General features: G+C 40.7%; 1 protein-coding gene across 1 annotated transcript; it reads right to left on the bottom strand.

Moving 5' to 3' along the window:
* Positions 1-343: 343 nt before the first annotated feature.
* LOC103196192 (protein lifeguard 1-like) lies at positions 344-20302 on the bottom strand. The gene is made up of 9 exons (XM_007939856.1): positions 20029-20302; positions 16479-16557; positions 15454-15507; positions 14111-14201; positions 11154-11191; positions 10981-11068; positions 7032-7121; positions 4674-4721; positions 344-496 (listed from the first exon to the last, which is right to left on the bottom strand). The coding sequence occupies exons 1-9, from the start codon at positions 20300-20302 to the stop codon at positions 344-346; spliced, it is 915 nt and encodes a 304-aa protein (XP_007938047.1).
* Positions 20303-21074: the final 772 nt, after the last annotated feature.

The following is a 21074-nucleotide window of genomic DNA, read 5'->3' as shown; positions in this document are numbered from 1 at the left end:
TTAAACAGTGTCTGGAAGAAGAAAACAAAGCAAAAACTAACTTCAGCAAAGTAATGGGGATCTTTCAGAAGTGAATTATGATACTCATCTTTTATAAAAATCAGAAACAACTCCCAGAAAGTTTTGCGATGTGACAAGGCACTGAAAATGTAACAGCTATAGCTACCATCAACTGAATGCTTGGCTTCGTTTGACAAAAAAAAAAATATATATATTTTTAATTATTATTTTATTTTTTAAAATAAAAGGCCTTTATGAAGTGTCGATTTCTGCATGCCTGAGACTGGTGACACTCTTTCCTTCTCTTCCACTCAAGCAAGCCTTGGCCATGTGACTACCATGACTACCGTGCTAGTCCAATTAGTTGCAAAATAAAAAGGAAAATGTTGGTGATGTCCAAGTAGATGTTCAGAGCAGCAAAAACATACTCTTCAGGATCCAGGTTAGAATGATAATGGCGCCCGCCCACCATCAGTTGCACGTCCATCACTAGGTACTTGAACAAAGGGAAAAAGTGTTAGCTCTTTAAGTGACATTTGACCTTTCTATCAAATCAATGTTCTAAACTAATGTAGAGAAAGTATTTCAGCATTGAGTGAAGTAAGTCAATCACAGAAGGGCAGTATTGTATTAGTCCACTATTGTAAAAAGTCAAGACAAGGTTTACATATGGAAGGAAACTTTCTTTGTTGGTTACCTGGGCCGGGGGGGTGGGAGAATTACTAGATAGGTAAGAGACAAGTACTGATTTGGGTGAAAGGAAAGGCAATATACCAAAAGTGAGTGACCAACACAATAACACTAAGAAAAAGGAAGAGACAGAGAGCTGTATAAGAAGTACAGACAACAAAGATAAACACTCTTACATACACAGTACTGCTTTACCAGTAATGTTGTTGTTGTTATGTACTATCAAGTCAGACTGACTCATAGTGACCCCTCCTTGGGTTTCCGAGGCAGTATCACTATGGAAGTAGATTGCCCCATCTTCCTTCCAAGGAGTGGCTGGTGGGTTTGAACCGTCAGCCTTCTGGTTACCAGTAATAGCAAACATTAATCTACAGGTGGATACATAGATATCCAGATGATCAGGTATGTCTGGGCAAAGGGAATATACCTATGACCATATGTAAGTTTGGCAGAAGATATTTCTACATACATATTTGTATGTGCTATAAGAATGTCCATAGATATAATAGAGCTAATGGGACAAAATGATGATAACTTTTTAGCCACAGCCAAATACCCTGAGGGAATGAGTCACTGGACTGACGGCCTTGGGACTATGGTCTTGGGGGACATCAAGTTCAATTGGCATACCATATTACACAAAAACATTGTTCTACATGCTGCTTTGGTGAGTAGTGACTGGGATCTGAAACTTGCAAGCAACCAACTAAGATGCAGCAATTGGTCTTTCCTTATCTGGAGCAAAGAAGAATTGGAAAAAAAAAAACAAAGACACATGGAAAGAATTAGTACAGGGGACTAGTAGACCATGCAAACCTCAACCAACATGACCCTGAGACCAGAAGAACTAGATGGTACCCAGCTATCACTGTCAACCACTTGGAAAGGAATCAAATTAGGAGATCCTGGATAGAGTGGGAGAAAAATGTGGAACAAAAGTCAAAATCATAAAAAAAAAAAAACACCAGTCTCTTTTAGAGAGACTGGTGAAACCTCCAAGACTATGGCCCCTGGTCACCCTTTGGGCCTGGAATTGAACTCACTCCTGTGGCTTCCAGCCAAACAATACACAGGCATATAAGGTGAACATTTACACCAGGTAGGTACACTCCTTAGAATAATCAACCGTGGGAGATGCGAAGGGCAGTATTTGCACAGGGACATAGCTCAGAGGACAGGAATGCATAAGAAAGGACACAGGGAAAGTTTAACCACAGGGAGGAAGTGAGAAGAGAGCTGTTGCATGTGGGGATTTCAATCAATGTCATGAAACAAAGTATGTATGAACTGTTGTATAGGAAATGAATTTGCTCTGTAAACTTGCACCCAATTCACAATTTTTTAAAAAAATTCAGCATTAAGAAAGAAAATTACAGAAACTCAGTTCTCGGTTATATACATTATCCTTAATGTATAATGTATAATTTATCCTTAATGTATATTCATCCCCTCGCTGAGTTTGTACTCTAATTGTTAAAGCCTCATTCTTCTGAATCCTGTGAGCCTTCCTTGACTTTCCAAACCCAACAGATTTAGCCAGTGACACGGACCTGGGTGGACAAATTGGACACGAATACAAACAACAAAATGCTCATGTCCATGATTTTCCCCTCACTGTCTCATAAACAAAGAATGAAAGTACAGAGGGTTCACAAATATTTAGATTCACAAAGAACAATAATTATGAATTCTTGGAGCTTTAGGTGACAGCATTTTTCAAACTTTGACATGTGATGATGATGTTCATATATCTAAAATGGAAGGAAAATGAGAGGGGATTCACATTTGGTTAAACAATCCTTAAAATAAACTTTTTCACTCAGTTTCAGTAGGTTGAATTATGTGCTCCCATAACATCAAGATAAAAAAAAAAAACAGAAGAGCACTCTCATCCTTCCATTTGTTGCACAGTGAGTGGCCCAGGGGCTGGTACCCTCACTTCTTTACATCTAGACTCTAATCAAGAGGGCTGTTCTAAGTGCCTTGAAGCTGAGCCGTCAGAAAGAGCAACACTGGCATTAAGAGACTACTTGGGTTTTGAAGATTCTTGCAAATAAATCGTATTAGACTATCATCCATTTTGGTGAAACTTCTCCCAAAGAATTCAGGTTTTACAGAAAGGCTAAAAGAAAAAGAAGAAAAAAAGAAAAAAACTCACTGCCATAGAGTCGATTAGACTCATAGCAACCCCTCCTTGAGTTTCCAAGGTGGTACCTCTACGGAAATAGACTGCCCAGGCTTCCTTCCAAGGAGTGGCTGCCTCCTCGGGATATCCTTGGAGGGATACCAAGGCAGTAATCTTTAGGAAGCTGCCACATCTTTTTCCCACAAGCAGCTGGTAGGTTGGAAGTGTCAACCTTTTGGTTAGCACCCAAGCACTTATCCACTGTGCCATCAGGACTCTTGTGGTAAAACTACATTTGTGTAAAAGACAGGATGTATATTTGTGTGTGTGTGCATGCACACGCACACACGCGTGTGTGTATGTAAATTCTGAAAGGGTTAGTTACCTGTGGGGAAGGGAGGTATGAGAGAGATATTTTCATTTTATAACTTTCTATGTTACTTGAATTTTAAAACATGGGCATTATTGCTTTTATAACAAAACTTTCACTATGTTATTTTAAAGAGGGGTCAACAAATGATGAGACAATGGACAGAAAGAGGTTCACAAATAAATCAGCAATGGCAATTACCAATACCCTGTAAGAAGTTTCTATTTTGAATCATTTGGAGAAAAAAAAAAGAAGTTGGGGACCAGGTTTGCTGGTCTGATAGAGCCTGGTGGAACCACTGAGACTATGGACCCTAGCTGCCCTTCAGGTCTGGAATTGAACCCACACCCGTGGTTTCCAGCCAAACAAAATACAGGCAATATGAGTTGAACATTTGCCTCAAGTAGATACACTCCTTGGAGAGAACAATCATGGGAAAAACAAGGGCTGCCTATGCACAGGGAGACAGCTCAGGGGGCAGGAGTGTATGGAGGGATGGACACTGGGAAGAGGTAACTATGGGGAGGAAGTGGGAAGGGAGCTGCTGCATTGTAAACTGTGGTCACTGACATGAGACAAAGTATATGTGAACTGCTGTATGGAAAGTGAATTTGCTCTGTAAATCTTCACCAAAATCACAATAAAAAAAAAAAGCATTAAGAAGTTTCTATTTTGAAACATTTGTGTCGGTTTAAAAGTATGAGGAAAAACAATCAATTGTACATGTAAAAAATGTTGAAATAACAACCGTTTCATTATGTATATTTTTGCTGCTTTTTAAAAATTAAAAACAAATCACAACCCACTACTATAAATTTCAAAGTTTATAAATGATTCTTAATCATCTTCTTAAATATTACCTTTCAAGTTAAGTCACATTTTTGTGGATTGGGAAGAACACCTAGCTTTCCATGTTATTAACCAACAAAAAAAATAAACTCACTGCTGTCAAGCCAAATCCAACTCACAGCACCCTCTCCTTGGGTTTCTGAGGTGGTATCTTTATGAAAGTAGATTGCCAGTCTTCCTTCCGAGGAGTGGCTGGTGGGGTTGAACCGCCAGCCTCCTGGTTAGCAATCAACCACCTTAAGCACTATGCCACCAGAGCCCCTTTCTTTGTTATTAGCTGCCAACAATATTTGGAAGCTGATCACCAGGCCTTCTTCCTGGCCCATCTTAGTCTGGATGCTCTGCTGAAATCTGTTCCACATCATAACACCCAAACCTCCACAGACCAGTGGCTTGAGGTGTTGTCTTGACAGGTAATTGAACCAGCTGTCCGGCCTGGATGGTGATAATCCCACCACCAAACCACCAATGCCGCCAGCTCTCCTTTGGCTGATGGTTTTAAATACGATCTTTTAAGGAGTAGCAGCTCTCCTGGAAGACTTTCCAGTGAATTACTAACTCCACCTGATTCCAGCCTAGCACAAAGGTGTATGCACCATATTCTTGGTCAGAGAGGAAGAGATAGATGAACTTACTTACTAATGAGAAGATCACAGTTCCAAGTCCAGCATACACTAGATGCAACCACTGCAAACAGAAAGGAAACGGTTGTATTTTCTTCAGAATGAGGAAGCTGGTCCTAAGAGTGAAGAGCAGACCATGCTGCTCACCAGGGAAAGTTCTTGGTGAAGAAGGGAAATCAAGAAAGAGTAGGTCTGAGATGTACAGGCTGGGATTCCAGGGTGAACTTATAGTAAGAAAACACGAGACAGCAGGGGTCCAAAGAATTTAAATTAGCCAAGGTCGAGCAAGCATGTATCCTTTGGACTCAGGCTCAGTTAAAAGTCTTCCATTTCAACATATGCTAAGATTGTACACTGTAGGTATTTATGAAATGGAAATTTGGAATGGGAACTATTGTTTTTAGCAGCCAGAGTTGAGCCCTGGCTCATGGTACCCCTGTTACAGACTAGAACTGCCCCACTGGGTTTTCAAGGCTGTGCCTTTTCAGAAGCAGATCGCCGGGCCTGTCTTCTGAAGTGTCTCTGGGTGGGTTTGAACTGTCAACTTTTCTGCAGGGTAGCCAAGCAGTGAGCTATTTGCATCACCCAGAGTCTCCGAACAGGAACTAGAGTTGATAGATAGAGTAGGAAATACACAGTATCTTAACTGTATCTAGAGATTCCATCTAATAAATATTTGTATTATTACTAACGATATCTCTGCTGCCATCAATGATAGGAAATGGAGAGCTGTGATCTTTTAAAGCACATGTTTGTGATGTCTTTGAGTTTATCTCTATAACACAGATGCTACCAGCTATGAGCCTATATGGTCATTCTTAAAACTAAACCAGTTTAGGCAGAACTGTTGGTCATGCATCTGAGGCTCATGTAACAAGTCCACTTGTTGCTAAAGAACCTCTTTGGTTTAGCGTTTGGACCAAGCTGGCCAAATGCTCATATGCCTAGGCCAGTCTTCAGTGGACATGGCCTCCAACAGGATCTCCTGTTGGAGGATTACTCACAGACAGACACCACCATGGGCCAGGTCCTATGTCTCTCTCCACATTCTCTGCATAATCAGTCAGTCTGTGACTGTATATCAGGGGAAAAAGCATGGTCACATAGACCTGACTGTGATGCCATCCTCTGCCCCTTACTGTGTGTGTGAACTTGGATGATTTATTTAATTTCTTTGAGCCTGTTTTCTTGTATATAAAATGGATGAGATACGTACTTTTCAGGAATGTGGTGAGAATTAAATTTGATCACCTATGTAAAAAACCTATAGGTCTATGTCTGACATCTAGTAAGCACTCAATGAATGTATTTAAGCACACACACATACAAAAAAAAAATGTTAGAATTGGAAAATGAGGATCCTCCTCTAGACTGCTATTGGAAAAGGACAAACAAACCCATCCTTTCTATTACTCCAAACAAGTAGCACCACCTGCTAACTCCTGTCCACATCCATCAAATGTTATTTAATATTCTTAGGAGACATCTTTAAACTACACGGTAATTTTCCTATAAACCATCTAGGTGCAACTTATAGATAAACCTTATAGATAAACTCATATAAATTCAAAATATTTCAATCCAAATTGCGGGGGGGGGGGGGAGCTATGTTCTCATCACATGGCCCTTAGCTGTGTATTGTTCTAAAGAAGTTTTGGAGTCCTTGACCCTAGCTTTGGAAACTTACACTTCAAGGACAAGTGATGCTACTGTAATCAAACACAAAGGACACTAAGCTAAAAGGAAAACCTCTGAGAGAAGACAAGAGGCAAATCATCTAATAGAAAGCCCCCATTCCAACCCCATCCATACACAGGAGAGGGAGCCTGGCATGCCCCTTTGCTCCTCTCAAGGCCCCCCTGGGAAAAGACAACTGTAGTCTAGGGAAGGAGCTCCATGGTACCTTTCCAACAAGACCAATATGGTGGCTATGAGGATGAGCCTCACAGACCTCCAGCTGCCAGGAACTTAAGTAACCAGTTGCTCCAGTTGCTGGGCTCTGAAATCCATTGCTTCAAGGCTATATTTCTCACTTCTCAGTCACTGATTGGGAGCACTAGGCTCCTTCCTGGGAAACAGGCATCTACTCTGACTGCTGATTTTGGCTCAAGGACTCCCTGAGGGTCTTGCTGAACCTGCCTCAGACTCTACCACATCTAAAACACAGCATCTAACCTTCTTCTCTCCTTCACATGGAGTCTGAGAGTATCCCATCTTCTCCAGCTCCCTCCCCATTTTTTTTTCACAGGCTTCTCCCCTAATAAAATCCTTGTATGTTTAACCCCATCTTGGTGTCTGCTTCTCAGAGGACCGCACTAACGCAACCAGCAGTTTACATGCATTTCTAACAATTACCAAATAAGATCCTACTTACATATGATCGTATGAAGATGATGAGAATTCCATAGATTAGAAGTATTAAGAGAGAAACAAACAGTACTCCACTTAGCAAGGTAAAATCCCACTGAGGAAACATTAACAGCACAAAAACAACTCAATTATTACCAAGAAGAAATTTTGGGGTGTTTAGAGATACATCTTATAAACTGCAGATAGAAACTGGCCCATTTGCTTATAATGTTCCCCCATGGCCAGTTCAGAGAATCATGGAAATCTATTAGCCCCAACCACTAAAAAGTGTTACACATAAGTGTACATAATACAACACAATAAGTATTGTATTGACTGGGATTTGTTTCTAGAGGGAGGAGAGAGTAAGGATGCAAATGAAATGACAGTAGCCATGAGTTGATCATTTTTGAAACTGGGAAATAAGTACATGGGATTTTATTATATTATTCTATTTTCTTATTTATATTAATTTCCTCTTATAATAAAAAGGTACATTGACTAAGGAGGACATAAATTTATAAGCATAGTATGATTGTAATTATTCATATTTTTCAAAGCTTGTGCATAGGAAACATTAATGGAATGAAATATACAAAAATATTAACTGGGTAAGTTTTTCACGTTTATATGCATATATTTCAATGAAAAATACAGAGTAAGCTTTTAAAATTACTGTTAATGATTCTTTTATAATTTTATACTTTATTCATGTGTTTTTTTTGTTTTATAAATCAATGACCCAAATCAGCCTGGTGGAGGTTAAGATTTTTTTTAAAACAAAGGAAATATTCACCTTCTGGCCTGAAAAAATTGATCATGTCACAAAAGAATAGCCTTGAGTTCAAGCCATTTCCATGCACAGATGTTTCCCTAACTCCCCTCTCCTCCTGGGTGGCACAAATGGTTTCTCACTCCGTTACTAAGCAAAAGTTTGAGAGTCTGAATCCACCCAGGGGCACCTGGGAAGAAAGGTCTGGTGGTGGACTTCTGAAAGATCACAGCCACTAGGGGGTACAACCCCCTGTGGAACCCAGGATTACTTTGACACACAGGGAGTCACCAAGAGCCAGAGTCAGCTTAGTGGTGACCAGTTGTTGTTTGTTGTACTCCCCACCCTTCATTCGTCAATAGAATAATCGAAAACACTGGTTCTTCAAGAGGGGTTATCAGTTTGGAGGCATCAGCACCACCTGAAAAAGGAAAATTACTGTCCCCTACACCCCTCTCCTGAAGCAGACACTCTGGAGGTGGTGCCCATCAGTCTATTTTAATAAGCCTTCCAGGTGATTCTGAGGCACAATAACATTTGTCTAGAGCTGTGTTCTCAACAGAGTAGCCACTTAGTCGCATGAGGCTATTCAGCACTTGAAACGTGGCTAGTCTGAACTGAGATGTGCTATCGATGTTAAAGACATATTGGATTCAAAAATTTACTCCAAAAAAGTGTCATATCAATTCAAAAAAGTCATAATTAATATTTTTGTTATATTGATTATATATTGGAATGATAATATTTTGAATTAAAAAGTTATTGTTGAGTCGATTCCAATTCACAGCAACTCCATGTGTGTCAGATATTGAATCAGAATCTACAGTTTAACAAGATCCCCACGTGACTCGTATCTGGGGTGATTCTGGTTCAGTATATTTGGGGTAGAAATGCAAGTTCTCACAGGAGCTTGAACTGAAATGAACTGGCTTGAAGAGCTGGTTCAAACTGCCAACTTCTTGGGGGTGGCTGGGGGGAAGATGACTGGATGAAGTGAAATCAGCCACACAGCCCTGTCAACTCTGACCAGGCCCAAGAGACGGCAGGTTCCAGGTCACTCAGTGGTGAACATCAGCTTCCGAGACCCACAGAGCATGCAGTGACTTGAGGATTCAGGCAACAGTCGCTCAGGAACATGAATGGGTCATAGCACCCAGTCCCCACTTCCTGTCCAGTGCCATGAGCTCCAGACAAGCCACGCCTTCATCCCAGTTCCTCCATCTTCAAGAGAAAAGTAGGGGGAGCAGGAGGCTGAGAGACCGAGCATTATTTTTTATCCACATGAAACTATCTCCCTGCCCAAAAGAACCACTTAATTATGGGATCAGATTACATTTAAACCAAGTGGACATTTAGTTCATTAGTGAGAAAACTCAGCTTCACTGTGTACCTACATTTCCTCTGCAGCCCATGGTAAGAGTAAATTTTGCAACTTTCACCATATAACTTAGAAAAAAAAAAAATGTTGTCTAACTTAACATGAGTTGAGCTGCCTTTCAAAATCATCAATGTAAAGCATAAAAACTGGAACCATCTTTAAAATATTTTCCAATGTGATATTCATTCCACTGAACCCAGGCCATAGGGCACCTGTAACATAAAATACTGGCATTTTAGAAGATTTTAAAAGGCCCACCTCACTTATTAGCCAGTTGCCATCAAGTCAGCCGTGACCCCTAAAGTCCCCACATGTATCAGAGTAGAACTATATTCCACAGCATTTTCAATGGCTGGTATTTGGGAAGAAGATCACCAGGCTTGCTTTCCCAGGTGCCTCTGAGTGGACTTTAACCTCCAACCTTTCAGTTAACAACCAAGCACATTAACCATTTGCACTACCTAGGGACTCTCCTTGCTCATTGCAGAGAGGCCAATATGGTTTCTACATATGACCAGCTAAGACATGGCAGATACTGCCCTGATAACGAAATTAGAGTTGAATCTCTAACTTTTGAGAAATATGACTAGTTATTTAGTAGACCTTTCTGCCACTCTGATGCTTCTTCCTTTTTCCACCAGGAAAAGGCTAAAATTCTCCATCCAATTTGTATACCAAACAATTCAAAAAATATACTCCCTCCTGTTTCAGTTATTACTGAATAAGGAGAGCCATCATTTACTAAAGGAAAATGCCCAGAACTGAAAGAATGGACTGGTGAAAATAACTCATCAGATCTCAAGGTGCATCTGTCTTATGGTTGAAGACTCAAATTAAATTATATTCCCTGGGAAATCTTGGCACTCTTGAACCCTGGTGAACTGTACAACTTTTTCATTTTTAAACTCCCTGTATCAGGGGTGCGGTGGGAACAGATGGCACACTTGAATAGGATGCTTAGACCAAACCAAACTCACTGCTATCGAGTTGATTCCAACTCAGAGACCTCCACTGGGTTTCCAAGGCTGTAAATCTTTACAGAAATAGATTGTCTCATATTCCTTCTGCAGAGCAACTGGTGAGTTTGAACCACTGACCTTCTGGTTAACAGCCAAATGCCTTGTCCATTATGCCACCAGAGCTCCTTAGGATGGTCAGAGGGTTTATTTATAAAGGAATGAAATACAAACTGTTCATGTAGGGTAACACTAAGGGGCAGTGCAGTAACCTAGGCTAGGAGCCAGAGAACTATTACCACCTCTAGGCCCAAGGGGAAGGAGGGCTGGTGGCACAAGGATTAAATGCTCAGCTGCCAACTGAAAAGTCAGCAGCTTGTATTCACCCAGTGGCTCCATGGGAGGAAAGACCCAGTGATCTGCTTCCATGAAGTTTACAGCCTAGGACACTCTATGGGGCAGTTCTCTACTCAGCCCTTAGGGTCACCATGAGTGGAATCGACTGGATGGCACACAGCCATAACTCCAGGCCCAAGGAAGGGGAGAGGGAACAGTTAATGGAACCCAGAAGGAGGCAGGTGTATTGAATTGACTGACTTGAGGTGAGCAGCAAATTTTGGTTAAGGAACACACCTAGCCCAAGAGGGACTTGTTGGGAAAATACCATGGGAATAAGTATCTCTACCTCTCTCCTCCTTCCCTGCAATCTCTGGTTAGGTTCTTTACTGGTCAAACCCCATGGCTAGCCACGAGCAAAAGAGCCATAGATGTGAGTGAGGCCCACAGGACAGCAGAGAGCAGGGAGGGGGGTAAAGGAAGATGTCTTAGTACCTCCCTTGTGATGGAAATAGGCTTCAAGGATACGTACTTTTGTTTGTAGAGCAAAGAAAGTCAGCGATAATGTCACCAGAGCAGTGGCTCCTATTGCCCATAACACTTCCTCAGCATTATAGAAACTAAAATCAGAGACTGTGGTTATTATTCAAATACACTCCAAGGAAAGCATCCAAAAGAAAAAGGAAATACGTATCAAAGACTTACACAGATACAGTTCCTAGCAGCAGACCTTGAAGAACTGTCTAAAAACAAAATTCACAATAAGTCAGAAGCTGATTCCTGAGGTGTGTGGCAGAGGCCCAGATTCAGAGGAGGTTAAGGCCTGTGCATCTGTGCAGGCCTAAGGAGCAGTGAGGGCATGCACAGACCTATGCACAAAACTATAGGGTGATTATGGTAAATAAACAGAAGAACTAAACATTTCCTTAACATTCTCCCCAAAACTGACAAGAACAAATTCTTTTGTCAGTAAAATCTTCTTAGAACACAATAGTAACTTTCAACAAATTCAGTGAATTAAATGTGTATTAATTAAGAATGTGGAAATCATATTGTCATTAATAAAATAGGGCCATCCACATAATATCAGGGCAGGATATGCTATCTCTACCAGTGTTTCACCAACAGTTTCACTACTGGCCCTTTCCATAGTGCCTGAGTGAGAATAAAATACATCCAAGACCTCAGACATGGAAGATAATTGAGAACTTCTCAGTGCCAGAAGATAGGATTGGAGGGCAATGTCCCACAGAGTATGGAGCTGGATCTGTAGGTGCCAACCAAAGGCTGGGAGGGGGGTGCATGAGGCTGTGTGAGAGCCTAGACCAGAGCTGGAGGGTTCCCATTGTCCACATGGAGCTGGAATCTGGAGCTGTGTGGGCAGAGTGCCATGTGGGTGAGAAGCAGAGCTGAGAGCCAGCAAATAGTCAAGTTGAAGGAGAAAGCCAAGAAAGGCAATGAGGACATGCCCAGACCCACAGTCAGGATGAGGGACAGCAGGCACAGGACATGAGAACTACAGTGAGCACCGGTTCTAGGGCCTAAAGAAAAGCCTGAACTGGTCAGATGCCTGTTCAGAGACAAGTCCGGAGACTTGGCTAAGCTGCTGATCCATAAGGAGAACCAAGAAAGAATCCTTCAGATTCAAGGAGTAAAAGTGAGCATTCTACCTGAAAGGCTGAAACTACTAGAGGGGCTTGAACTCCAGTTAGCCAACCACACACAGTGTCAAAGCCTGGAGAAGAATTAGAATCCAGGGAAGCCCTGGGTTGCCTCTCAGGACCTCCCAAACCCAGTAGATAATTGCCCAATTCTCTACTTGGTTAAAGTCAGCTAAGAAGGCTGTCTTTATTTCCATTATAAGAAAAGATGTATCTGCTCAATTGCCACATAACACTTTAATAAAGTGCTTGCTTCCAATCTTCCTCTCAAAATCTCATCTTCTTTCACTAGCTCACTTTTTTCATATTTCTCCATTTTTGGCAGCACATAAAAAGTAGGTGTGTGTATGTGTATGTGTGTGTGTGTGAAAGAAAGAAGGAGAGAGTGGGAAAACAGATTTCAAGCTGGAAATTGCCTTGCCGTTTTGGGAAGAGTAAAAAAATGAGTAACAAGATGCCTTAGAAGTAAAACCTGCTTAGGACTTTAAGAGTTCAGAGCATGTATTCAAGGGACCAAAATTCTACAAGGCACATGCTGTCTGCAGTAAATGTTGTCTTTTTTTCCCCCTCAATCCATTTTAAGTAATGGTTTTCTCCATATATTCTTTCACACCTGGAGAAGACATTGAATCTAGAAAATATAACTAATGTTTTACACTCTAGAGTATTTCTTCTCTTAAGCTGTTATCTATTCTGAGGTAAACTGCTCTGAAGTAAAAAGCTCCCTTTGAGACCAATAACTTTTGTAACTTCTTCTAGTAAACATGAAAAAACATTACTATAAAATATTCAAAAAAGTCTGGAAAAAATAGCTCCTTTCGCCTACCCACTGTTCTTTGCTTCAAGATGTCTGTGCTCTGTCAAGAACAGGGGACCCACTTACTCACCTGAGAAGTAGCTAACCCACTATGCAACATCCCCCAGTGCTCTGGCAGCTGAGGAAATGCCCCATCATGAGCACCAGTCTTCAGCTTTGGGAAAAGCTTCTGCTAACCAGAAGGCTGGTGGTTCAAATGCACCAGCCACTCCTTGGAAGGAAGATTGGGCAATCTACTTCTGTAGTGATACCATCTTGGAGGGGTCCCTATGAGTCAGATCTGACTTGACAGCAGTGAGTTTGGTTTTGTTTTGGTTTACACTGAAGTAGTAAAGCCAAAGATGAAGAAATTAAAGATTTTTTTGACCAACATCTGGAGTATGAAAGGGAACTCTGGTGGCATAGTGCCTAAGGCATTTGACTGCTAACCAGAAGGCTGGTGGTTCAAATCCACCAGTCACTCCCCAGAAGGAAGGTTCGGTGATCTACTTCTGTAGTGATACTGCCTTGAAAACCCAAGGAGGGGTCACTATGAGTTGGATCCGACTCCACGGCAGTGGTTGCGTTTGCGTTTGCAGTCTGAAATCTATCAAGCATTCGATCAAGATGCATCAATAATTACTGGTGATTGGAATGAGAAAGTTGGAAACAAAGAAGAATGATCAGTAGTTGAAAAACATGGCCTTGGTGACAGAAATGATGCTGGAGATTGCATGATAGAATTTTGCATGACTAATGACTTATTCTGGGAGCGCTGGTGCATAGTGCCTAAGGCATCTGACTGCTAACCAGAAGGCTGGTGGTTCAAACCCACCAGCCACTCCTGGAAGGAAGGTTGGGCAATCCTACTTCCATAGTGATACCACCTTGGAAACCCAAGGAGGAGTCACCATGAGTCAGGGCCGACCTGACCAAGGTCCAGTAGCAATTAGATGAGCTGTTTCTCAAATGAGAAGGGGTCCCCCGTGTGGCCTTAACTGAGGCAAGCTGGCCAACACAAAGCAGTAGCCCAGGATTTCCAAATTCTCCAATTTACAAAAAGGATGTAAGTCTATTACATCATTACAGCCAGGATTCAGTCATTCCTCAGGAAGAACTTCCACAATAAAAGGAACAAATCTAATTACATGACCAAAATACACTGCAGGGGTGACCTAGAATAGGTACCAACAAGGTTTACTTACAAACAATCCTAGGAGAATATAATTTGCAGGCACCTGACGACGGAGATCCCCACAGCAAGCCAGAACAAAGAGCACCACGAAAAATGCTGCTCTGAAGGGTAATTTAAACCTCGTGTTATTTACTTCTAATGACCATTGTACGTGGTATATGTTAATGTATCATTATATGACATGGTATGATAAGTATTACAAAGTAAACAAAAATATTACCCTTATTTCATTTGATTAACCTTTTAAAATTAACTTTTCTTGTTGCCACTCACAGACACCTTATTGTTGCTTTGTTAAAAAAAAAAAAAAAGCTTTTTATTGAGAAATAATTATAGATTTACAGGAAATTGCAAAGATAGTTCAAAGAGGTCCCATGTACTCTTTGCCCAGTTTCTCTCAATGGTTACCACTTACATTCTTCTAGTACGATACCAAAACCAGGAAACTGATATTGGTACAATGTGGATATATAATAGTTCTATGTTATAAAACTATGAGACAAATCTATGTATAGATTCGTGAAACCACCACTACAATCAAAATTCAGATCTGTTCCATACTAAGATCTCCCTTGGTGCTACCCCTTTATAATAATATACACACATACAGCTATCCCTAAGTCCTGGCAAACATGACTTTGTCTTTCATATTTACAATGTTGTCATTTCAGGAATGTTATACCTTTACCTCATTTTTCTATTAAAAAAAAAAAAGTCAATCAAGCTATTAGAAGAACTGCTTTTAATAAGTAAGATAGTAATAAGTATATGATTTTAAAATCAGGTTAATCAAATGAAAAGGGGGTCCCAGCAAAAGTGTCACAGATAAAGACATCATCTCCTTTCTCCCTCAGAATTAACAACTATGTATGAAATAGCTGCTGTGTACAAGTCCCCTGTCCTTGCCCTGGGCCAGACTTGTAAATAATATTTATTGAGCACCTATATGCAGTTTTTCTCATGGTTCTGAAGATCCATAGCTATTGCCTGTGGTGAAAGATAGGGTGGGGAGCTCTGCAAGAGCACTGCCTTCTCAACAGCAGAACTGAGAGGTACTTGCAGAGCCCAAGCTCTGTCAGCTGAGCTGCCTGCAAGCCCCCAAGCAGGGGCTGGGATTGAGGCAGCTGTAACAGTCGCTGGAAGATCATAGGTGGTACTCTCCCCTCTTTACTGAGGAAACTGAGAGTACTGTTTGCCACTTGTCACTGTTGATATGCTTGTGCTGGGATTTGAACCTTGGTCTCAGGATCTGTGCTTTTTCCTACTACGCTAGCCTCTGAACTTGAACCCAAGCTGTAAATAAAAGTTGGTATTCCCTCCAGAAAAAAAAAAAAAAAATACAATGATACTTACAAGAGTGCATAGGTGAACCAGGGGTTCAGGAGTATCCAAACCTTTAAATTTCTCCTGGTTAAAATAAATCCATAAACAGTTTTACACAATAAATAATTTTTTACAATAAATAGTATATTTTGCAAACTAATATAATATTTAAGCAGAAGCAAAACAATATCATGAGAAGAAAGGGAAACCCTAAAGACTGGTGACCCGTGACAGATGAAGAGTAAAACATAACCATGGTTATTCTTTAAATAGATATATTCATGAAAGGCTATGTCCATAAAAAGTTGTAAGTCGAATTTAGGTAACTGCAAATGTCCTAGTGAACTTTTTATTTTGAAAAATACTGGGATTGATATGTGTGCAAAGCAAAAAATAATAATAATTTCCAATATATTTGTTTTGTAGATATAGACTTTCATAGAATGGCTCATAACGGTGATGGTTCACACTTCCTCAGTAACTGCTGAACTTAACAGTGCGTCAGCCTCCATAATCTCACCTTTATTCTTCATCCAATTCAAGCTATGTAATAGCTCAAGGATCGATGTTTTTTTAAAAAAAGAAAGAAAACAGTGCAAAAAATAAGAGTAAAAGAAAAAGTTCTTGGCTTAAGAAGTTGAAGTAACATTCTAAAAATCTGCCAGCACCTGGGTCTAGGAGTGTCTCAGAAAAATAAAGCCATAGAAATGCTGTGGTTGTTTCGTTGTTATGAGTCGCTGTTGAGGCAATTCTGACTCATGGTGATCCCATGGGTACAGAATAGAACTGTTCCCTAGTGTTTTTAAAGCTGTGACCTTTTGGAAGCAGATTGCAAGGCTTGTCTTCCAAGGTGCTTCTGGGTGGGTTCAAACTGCCAAACCTTAGGCTAGTAGTCATTTGGGCTGCCACGCATTTCCATAGAAATACTATTGCCACGAATGACCAAGAAAAAAGAGGTAAGAATTTCTAAATGATGTAAATGAAATCAAGCTGATTCGATAATAATAAATTTGAACAATCTGACATTTAATTCTGTATCAGCAATAAAGACTTACCAGAAAAGGAACACACTGACAACTGCTCCGGTGACAACCAATTGCATTGTTAGGAGGAGGAATACTTTTCTAATGAAAGCTGAGGAGACAGAAACATGATCTCTTATGACACAAACTAAAGTATAAATGTAATGAACTATGAGTCTAAGAAAACTTTAGGAATAAAGTATTTTGATTCTCCATGAAGAAAATTTTTCTCTTAAGTCTTTTATGTCATTATGGTAAAATATATAGAACAAAGCATTTGCCATTTTAACCATTTTGAAGTATACTATTTAGCGACATTAATTACATTCACCTTGTTGTGCAATCACCACCTGCTCTGGTTACCTAGTGCCGCTCTGACAAGAATGTACCACAAATGGGATGGCTTGAACAAACAGGAGTTTATTCTTAAAATTTGGAGCTTTAAGTCTGAGTTCAAAGTGCCAGCCTCTAGGGACTGAGTGAAAGCCCCTCAGCCTGACTTCAGCTCTGCCTCCTGCTCCTGGCCCATGGAGCTAGAGGCTTTTCTTCACTCAGACAGCTGCTGGCTGTTGAGACAGACAAACCCACGGTTGACAAGTAAAAAGGCACAGTCCTGATGTTACCAAACCACATGGAAGACCATTAATTAAATCCACTGAAAGTCCCAAGTCCGGCAGAGCATGGCAGCTTGCTGAACAACGACACGGCAAAACGCAGGGTTCCAGTATGCCATAAGCTAGAGATCATTTCCAAAGCTGTTTCTTATATATGGGAAGCAGACTACATACGCAAAGCAGCTACTCAGCTACTCCAATAGATTCCACCATGGAGTTAATTACCAATCTCACCATGGGGAATAACTACATTCAGCTGCCCAGCCACTCAACCAGGCCCAGCCAAGTTGACACATAAACGTAACCACCATACCACCACTACCCATTTCCAAATGTTTTTCATCAACCTAAACAGAAACTCAGTATCCTTTAAGCAATAACTTCCCATTCTCCTTCCCCTTAGTCCCTAGTAACACTAACTAATTTTTGTTTCAATGTATTTGCCTACTGTAGATATTTTATTTAAGTGGAAATCATGTATCTATTCTGTCTAACTTATTCAGACAATATGGCAATTTGTTCTTTTCTCTGACTCATTTCACACAGTATAATGTCTTTAAGATTCATCCATGTCATAGCTTATATCAGAACTTCATTTCTCTCGTACACTGCTAGTGGAAGTGTAAAATGGTGCAGCCACTTTAGGAAAGTTTGGCAGCTGTTCAAAATGTTAAACGTACAGTTACCATATAGCTCAGAAATTCCACTCCTTGGTATCCACCCAAGAGAAAGGAAAACATACATCTTCCCCAAAACTTGTACATAAATGTTCATTGGAGCATTATACCAAAAAGTGGAAACAACCCAAATGGTCGTCAACTGATGAACAGATAAACAAAAGTAGTATATTCAGGCAATGGAATATTATTCAACAATAATACATGGATGAACCTTGACAACATTACAATAAGTGAAAGAAGCCAATCACAAAAGATCACATGTTGTATGGTTCCATTTATATGAAACTTCTGTTGTTATTGTTGTTATGTGCCATCGAGTCGAACCCGACTCATAGCGACCCCTCCTTGGGTTGCTGAGGCAGTATCACTAAGGAAGTAGATTGCCCCATTGTCCTTCCGAGGAGTGGCTGGTGGGTTTGAACCGCCAGCCTTCTGGTTAGCAGTCAAATGCCTTAGGCACTAACGCTACCAGAGCTCTCATGAAACGTCTAGAATAGGCAAATTCATAAAGGCATGAAGTAGATTAACAGTTTCCAGGGGCTTGAGGGAATGGGAAGTGACTGCTAATGAGAATGGATTTCTTTTAGGGGTGATGAAAATGTTCTAAAAGTACACTGTGGTGATAGCTGTACAACGCTGGAAATATACTAAAAACCACTGAGTTGTACACTTGAAAGGATGAATTTATGGTACGTAAATTATATCCATGAGTCAGAATCAACTTGATGGCAACTAACAACAAACAAATTATATCTCAAAAACTCTGATTTAAAAATGTGTAGCCCTCATCTCCATTTCTCTTCTTAATCCATTATCCTATGCTACTTTTCCTTTTTTTCCAGAGAACTTTCATCTTCTCGTATATTTTACAGTTTAAGGGTTGGCAGGGGAGCCTCTGCCCTATAGATGAGACAGATACAAATAACTAATTCAAATATTAGTGGGAAGGCTTTACATTTTTTTTTTTTTTAATGTAGCAGTGATACCAATTTAAGCCTCTTTTCCTCATCTGTAAAACGGCAATAATACTAATTAAGTATAGGGTTGCTGTTAAGAACTAAATGAAATGTTTCCCTTGTATAATATCCCAGAAAGGGTTGGTGCTTGTGGCAGAGGCTTCTGGTTGGTTACTGACATCCAATCTCTCCAGCTCCCTCACTGCTGCTGCTGCTGTTTGTTGTTGTTGTGCCGTCGAGTCGCCCCGACTCATAGCTCCCTCACTAGCATATCCAAATCTTGTTAAGGAAGAGAATTGGCCCACCTAAAACACTACAGATACAGGTGGCCATGTGACACAAGTGGGGCCAGTGACATGTAACTGGAAGCTCTTTCATGTGGTTTCTGGGAAAAGTCTGTGAAAAGGCATCAGATTTGGCTGATTCTCAAGGTACCTATCCATGAATGGCACCCCCTGGAATGTGGTGGGCCTGCCTTGGCCCTTTATTACCTTGGCTGTTGCCTTTCCTTTCTTTTACCTAGAAATCTGGGGCTCCAGAGGCATCTTTTCAGCCACAGGATGAAGGATGGGGGCCACAGGAAGACAGCAATGGGGTTCAAAGTTACAATCCTCCTCCAAGTTGTCCAGACCCAAAGAAGGCCTAAGGGTTCAGAGTAGTAGCTCAAAAGAGCCTAGGTCCCAGTGAACACCAGGGGCCGGCAGCATGAACCTTGAATTGCCTACCTCCAAACAAAACTTTTCATTTGTTTAAGCCACTGTATTTTAGGTTTCTACTACTCACAGCTGAATGTATTTCCTAACTCGTTAATATTTGTTGTTGTTATGTGCCATCGAGTCGGCCCCGACTCATAGCGACCCCTCCTTGGGTTTCCGAGGCAGTATCACTACGGAAGTAGGATTGCCCAACCTTCCTTCCGAGGAGTGGCTGGTGGGTTTGAACCACCAGCCATCTGGTTAGCAGTCAAGTGCTTTTAGCCACTATGCTACCAGAGCTCCTGCATTAATATTTAAGACATTGAATTAATATTTTTAAAAAACTGAAGCCAACATTATGGTATCATCTTATATGCAGGTGAAAACATTCTACAACCAATGGCTAATAGCTATTTTCTAAGAAAACTAAAAATTATCTACCATAATATATTTATTATGAGTTTCTGAAGGCCCTTGGACAACTTGGAGCAGTCTACTATAGCAGTCCTACATGTTTCATGGTAAAGCATGAGCAGAAAAAAACAAAAGCAAAATTCAATCTTTCTGACAATCAACTCTGTGGAAACTTTTTAAGACATTTGCTTTTCTCTTCCAAAAAGGTAATTTTTTACTCTTACCTCTCCGGACAGATGAGTCTGAGAATGGGTTGTCTGCATTTGCATTGCTGTCATCCGGGCTGTTCTCGTCTGAAATTTGTACCACATAGACACCTGCTCGCTGATCGGCCTTTGATTTAGGATTCCCAGGAGTTTGTTTTTGCCCAGCTGAAGGTGAAGATGTGTAGTGCTGACCAGATTTGGGCTGGCCATCCTCATTATCTGATGCTTTCCGAACCAGATGTAATTGATCTCCAGAACTAAAGTTTATTGGTTCACTGACCTCCAAGTCCATCTTCCTGGAGTGGGGAGAATCGTTATTCATGTCTTTATGACCGGACTGCTACAATCTTAATGCAACACACTGCCGTTGAGTTAGCATCCTCATAACATGTAGATAATTTTTTTCTTAATTTTAACTGCCTTTCCCCAGTATTTCTTGAGTCCATGCTCAATAGGTATTTATGAATGATGAATAAATATTTGTAAGATGAGACCAGAAGAGTAAAATAATTTGCATTCTATTATGAAATTAGTGTTTTTACAAACTTATGTAACAAGGAGTTAATAAGCCCTCTTTTACATGGAAAGCATGGAGCTTTCCTTATCATCTCCATCACAAATAGCTTACAGTTTTGAAGAGAAGATAATTAAGCCAGCTATAATATGATGGTGACATGAGCAAGGCCAGAGACAATAGAAGATAATCTAACAGACCATAACAAAATCTGAGGAAAGAGGCTAAAAGGGGCAAGGTTTTTAAAAACTTCAGAGAGGGTGAGGTTTAAATTAGGGTTGGCAGATGAGTAGGAATTAGCCAAGCAAAGAGGTGGGAAAAGATTATCCCAGGCAGAGGAACCAGCCTATGGCAAGACTAGAGAAAGTAGAAAAGGCAGGTTTTGTAAACATGAAGAAGTTCATGTGGCCAGAGCGGAAAGTTAGAAGGGGAGAGTGTAACGAGGTTAGCCAGAAGGGTAGTGGGAGCAAGTCACTGAGGGTCTGGCAAGAGAAATGAAGGAGTCTGGACATCATCCTGAAGGCCACAAGTATAGCAGGCAGAACAATGG

The sequence above is a fragment of the Orycteropus afer genome, unplaced genomic scaffold (genome assembly GCF_000298275.1).
Source record: "Orycteropus afer afer isolate SDZICR_OR568_19922 unplaced genomic scaffold, OryAfe1.0 scaffold00063, whole genome shotgun sequence".
Classification (NCBI taxonomy): Eukaryota; Metazoa; Chordata; class Mammalia; order Tubulidentata; family Orycteropodidae; genus Orycteropus; species Orycteropus afer.
This window is presented reverse-complemented; position numbering and strand designations above follow the sequence as displayed.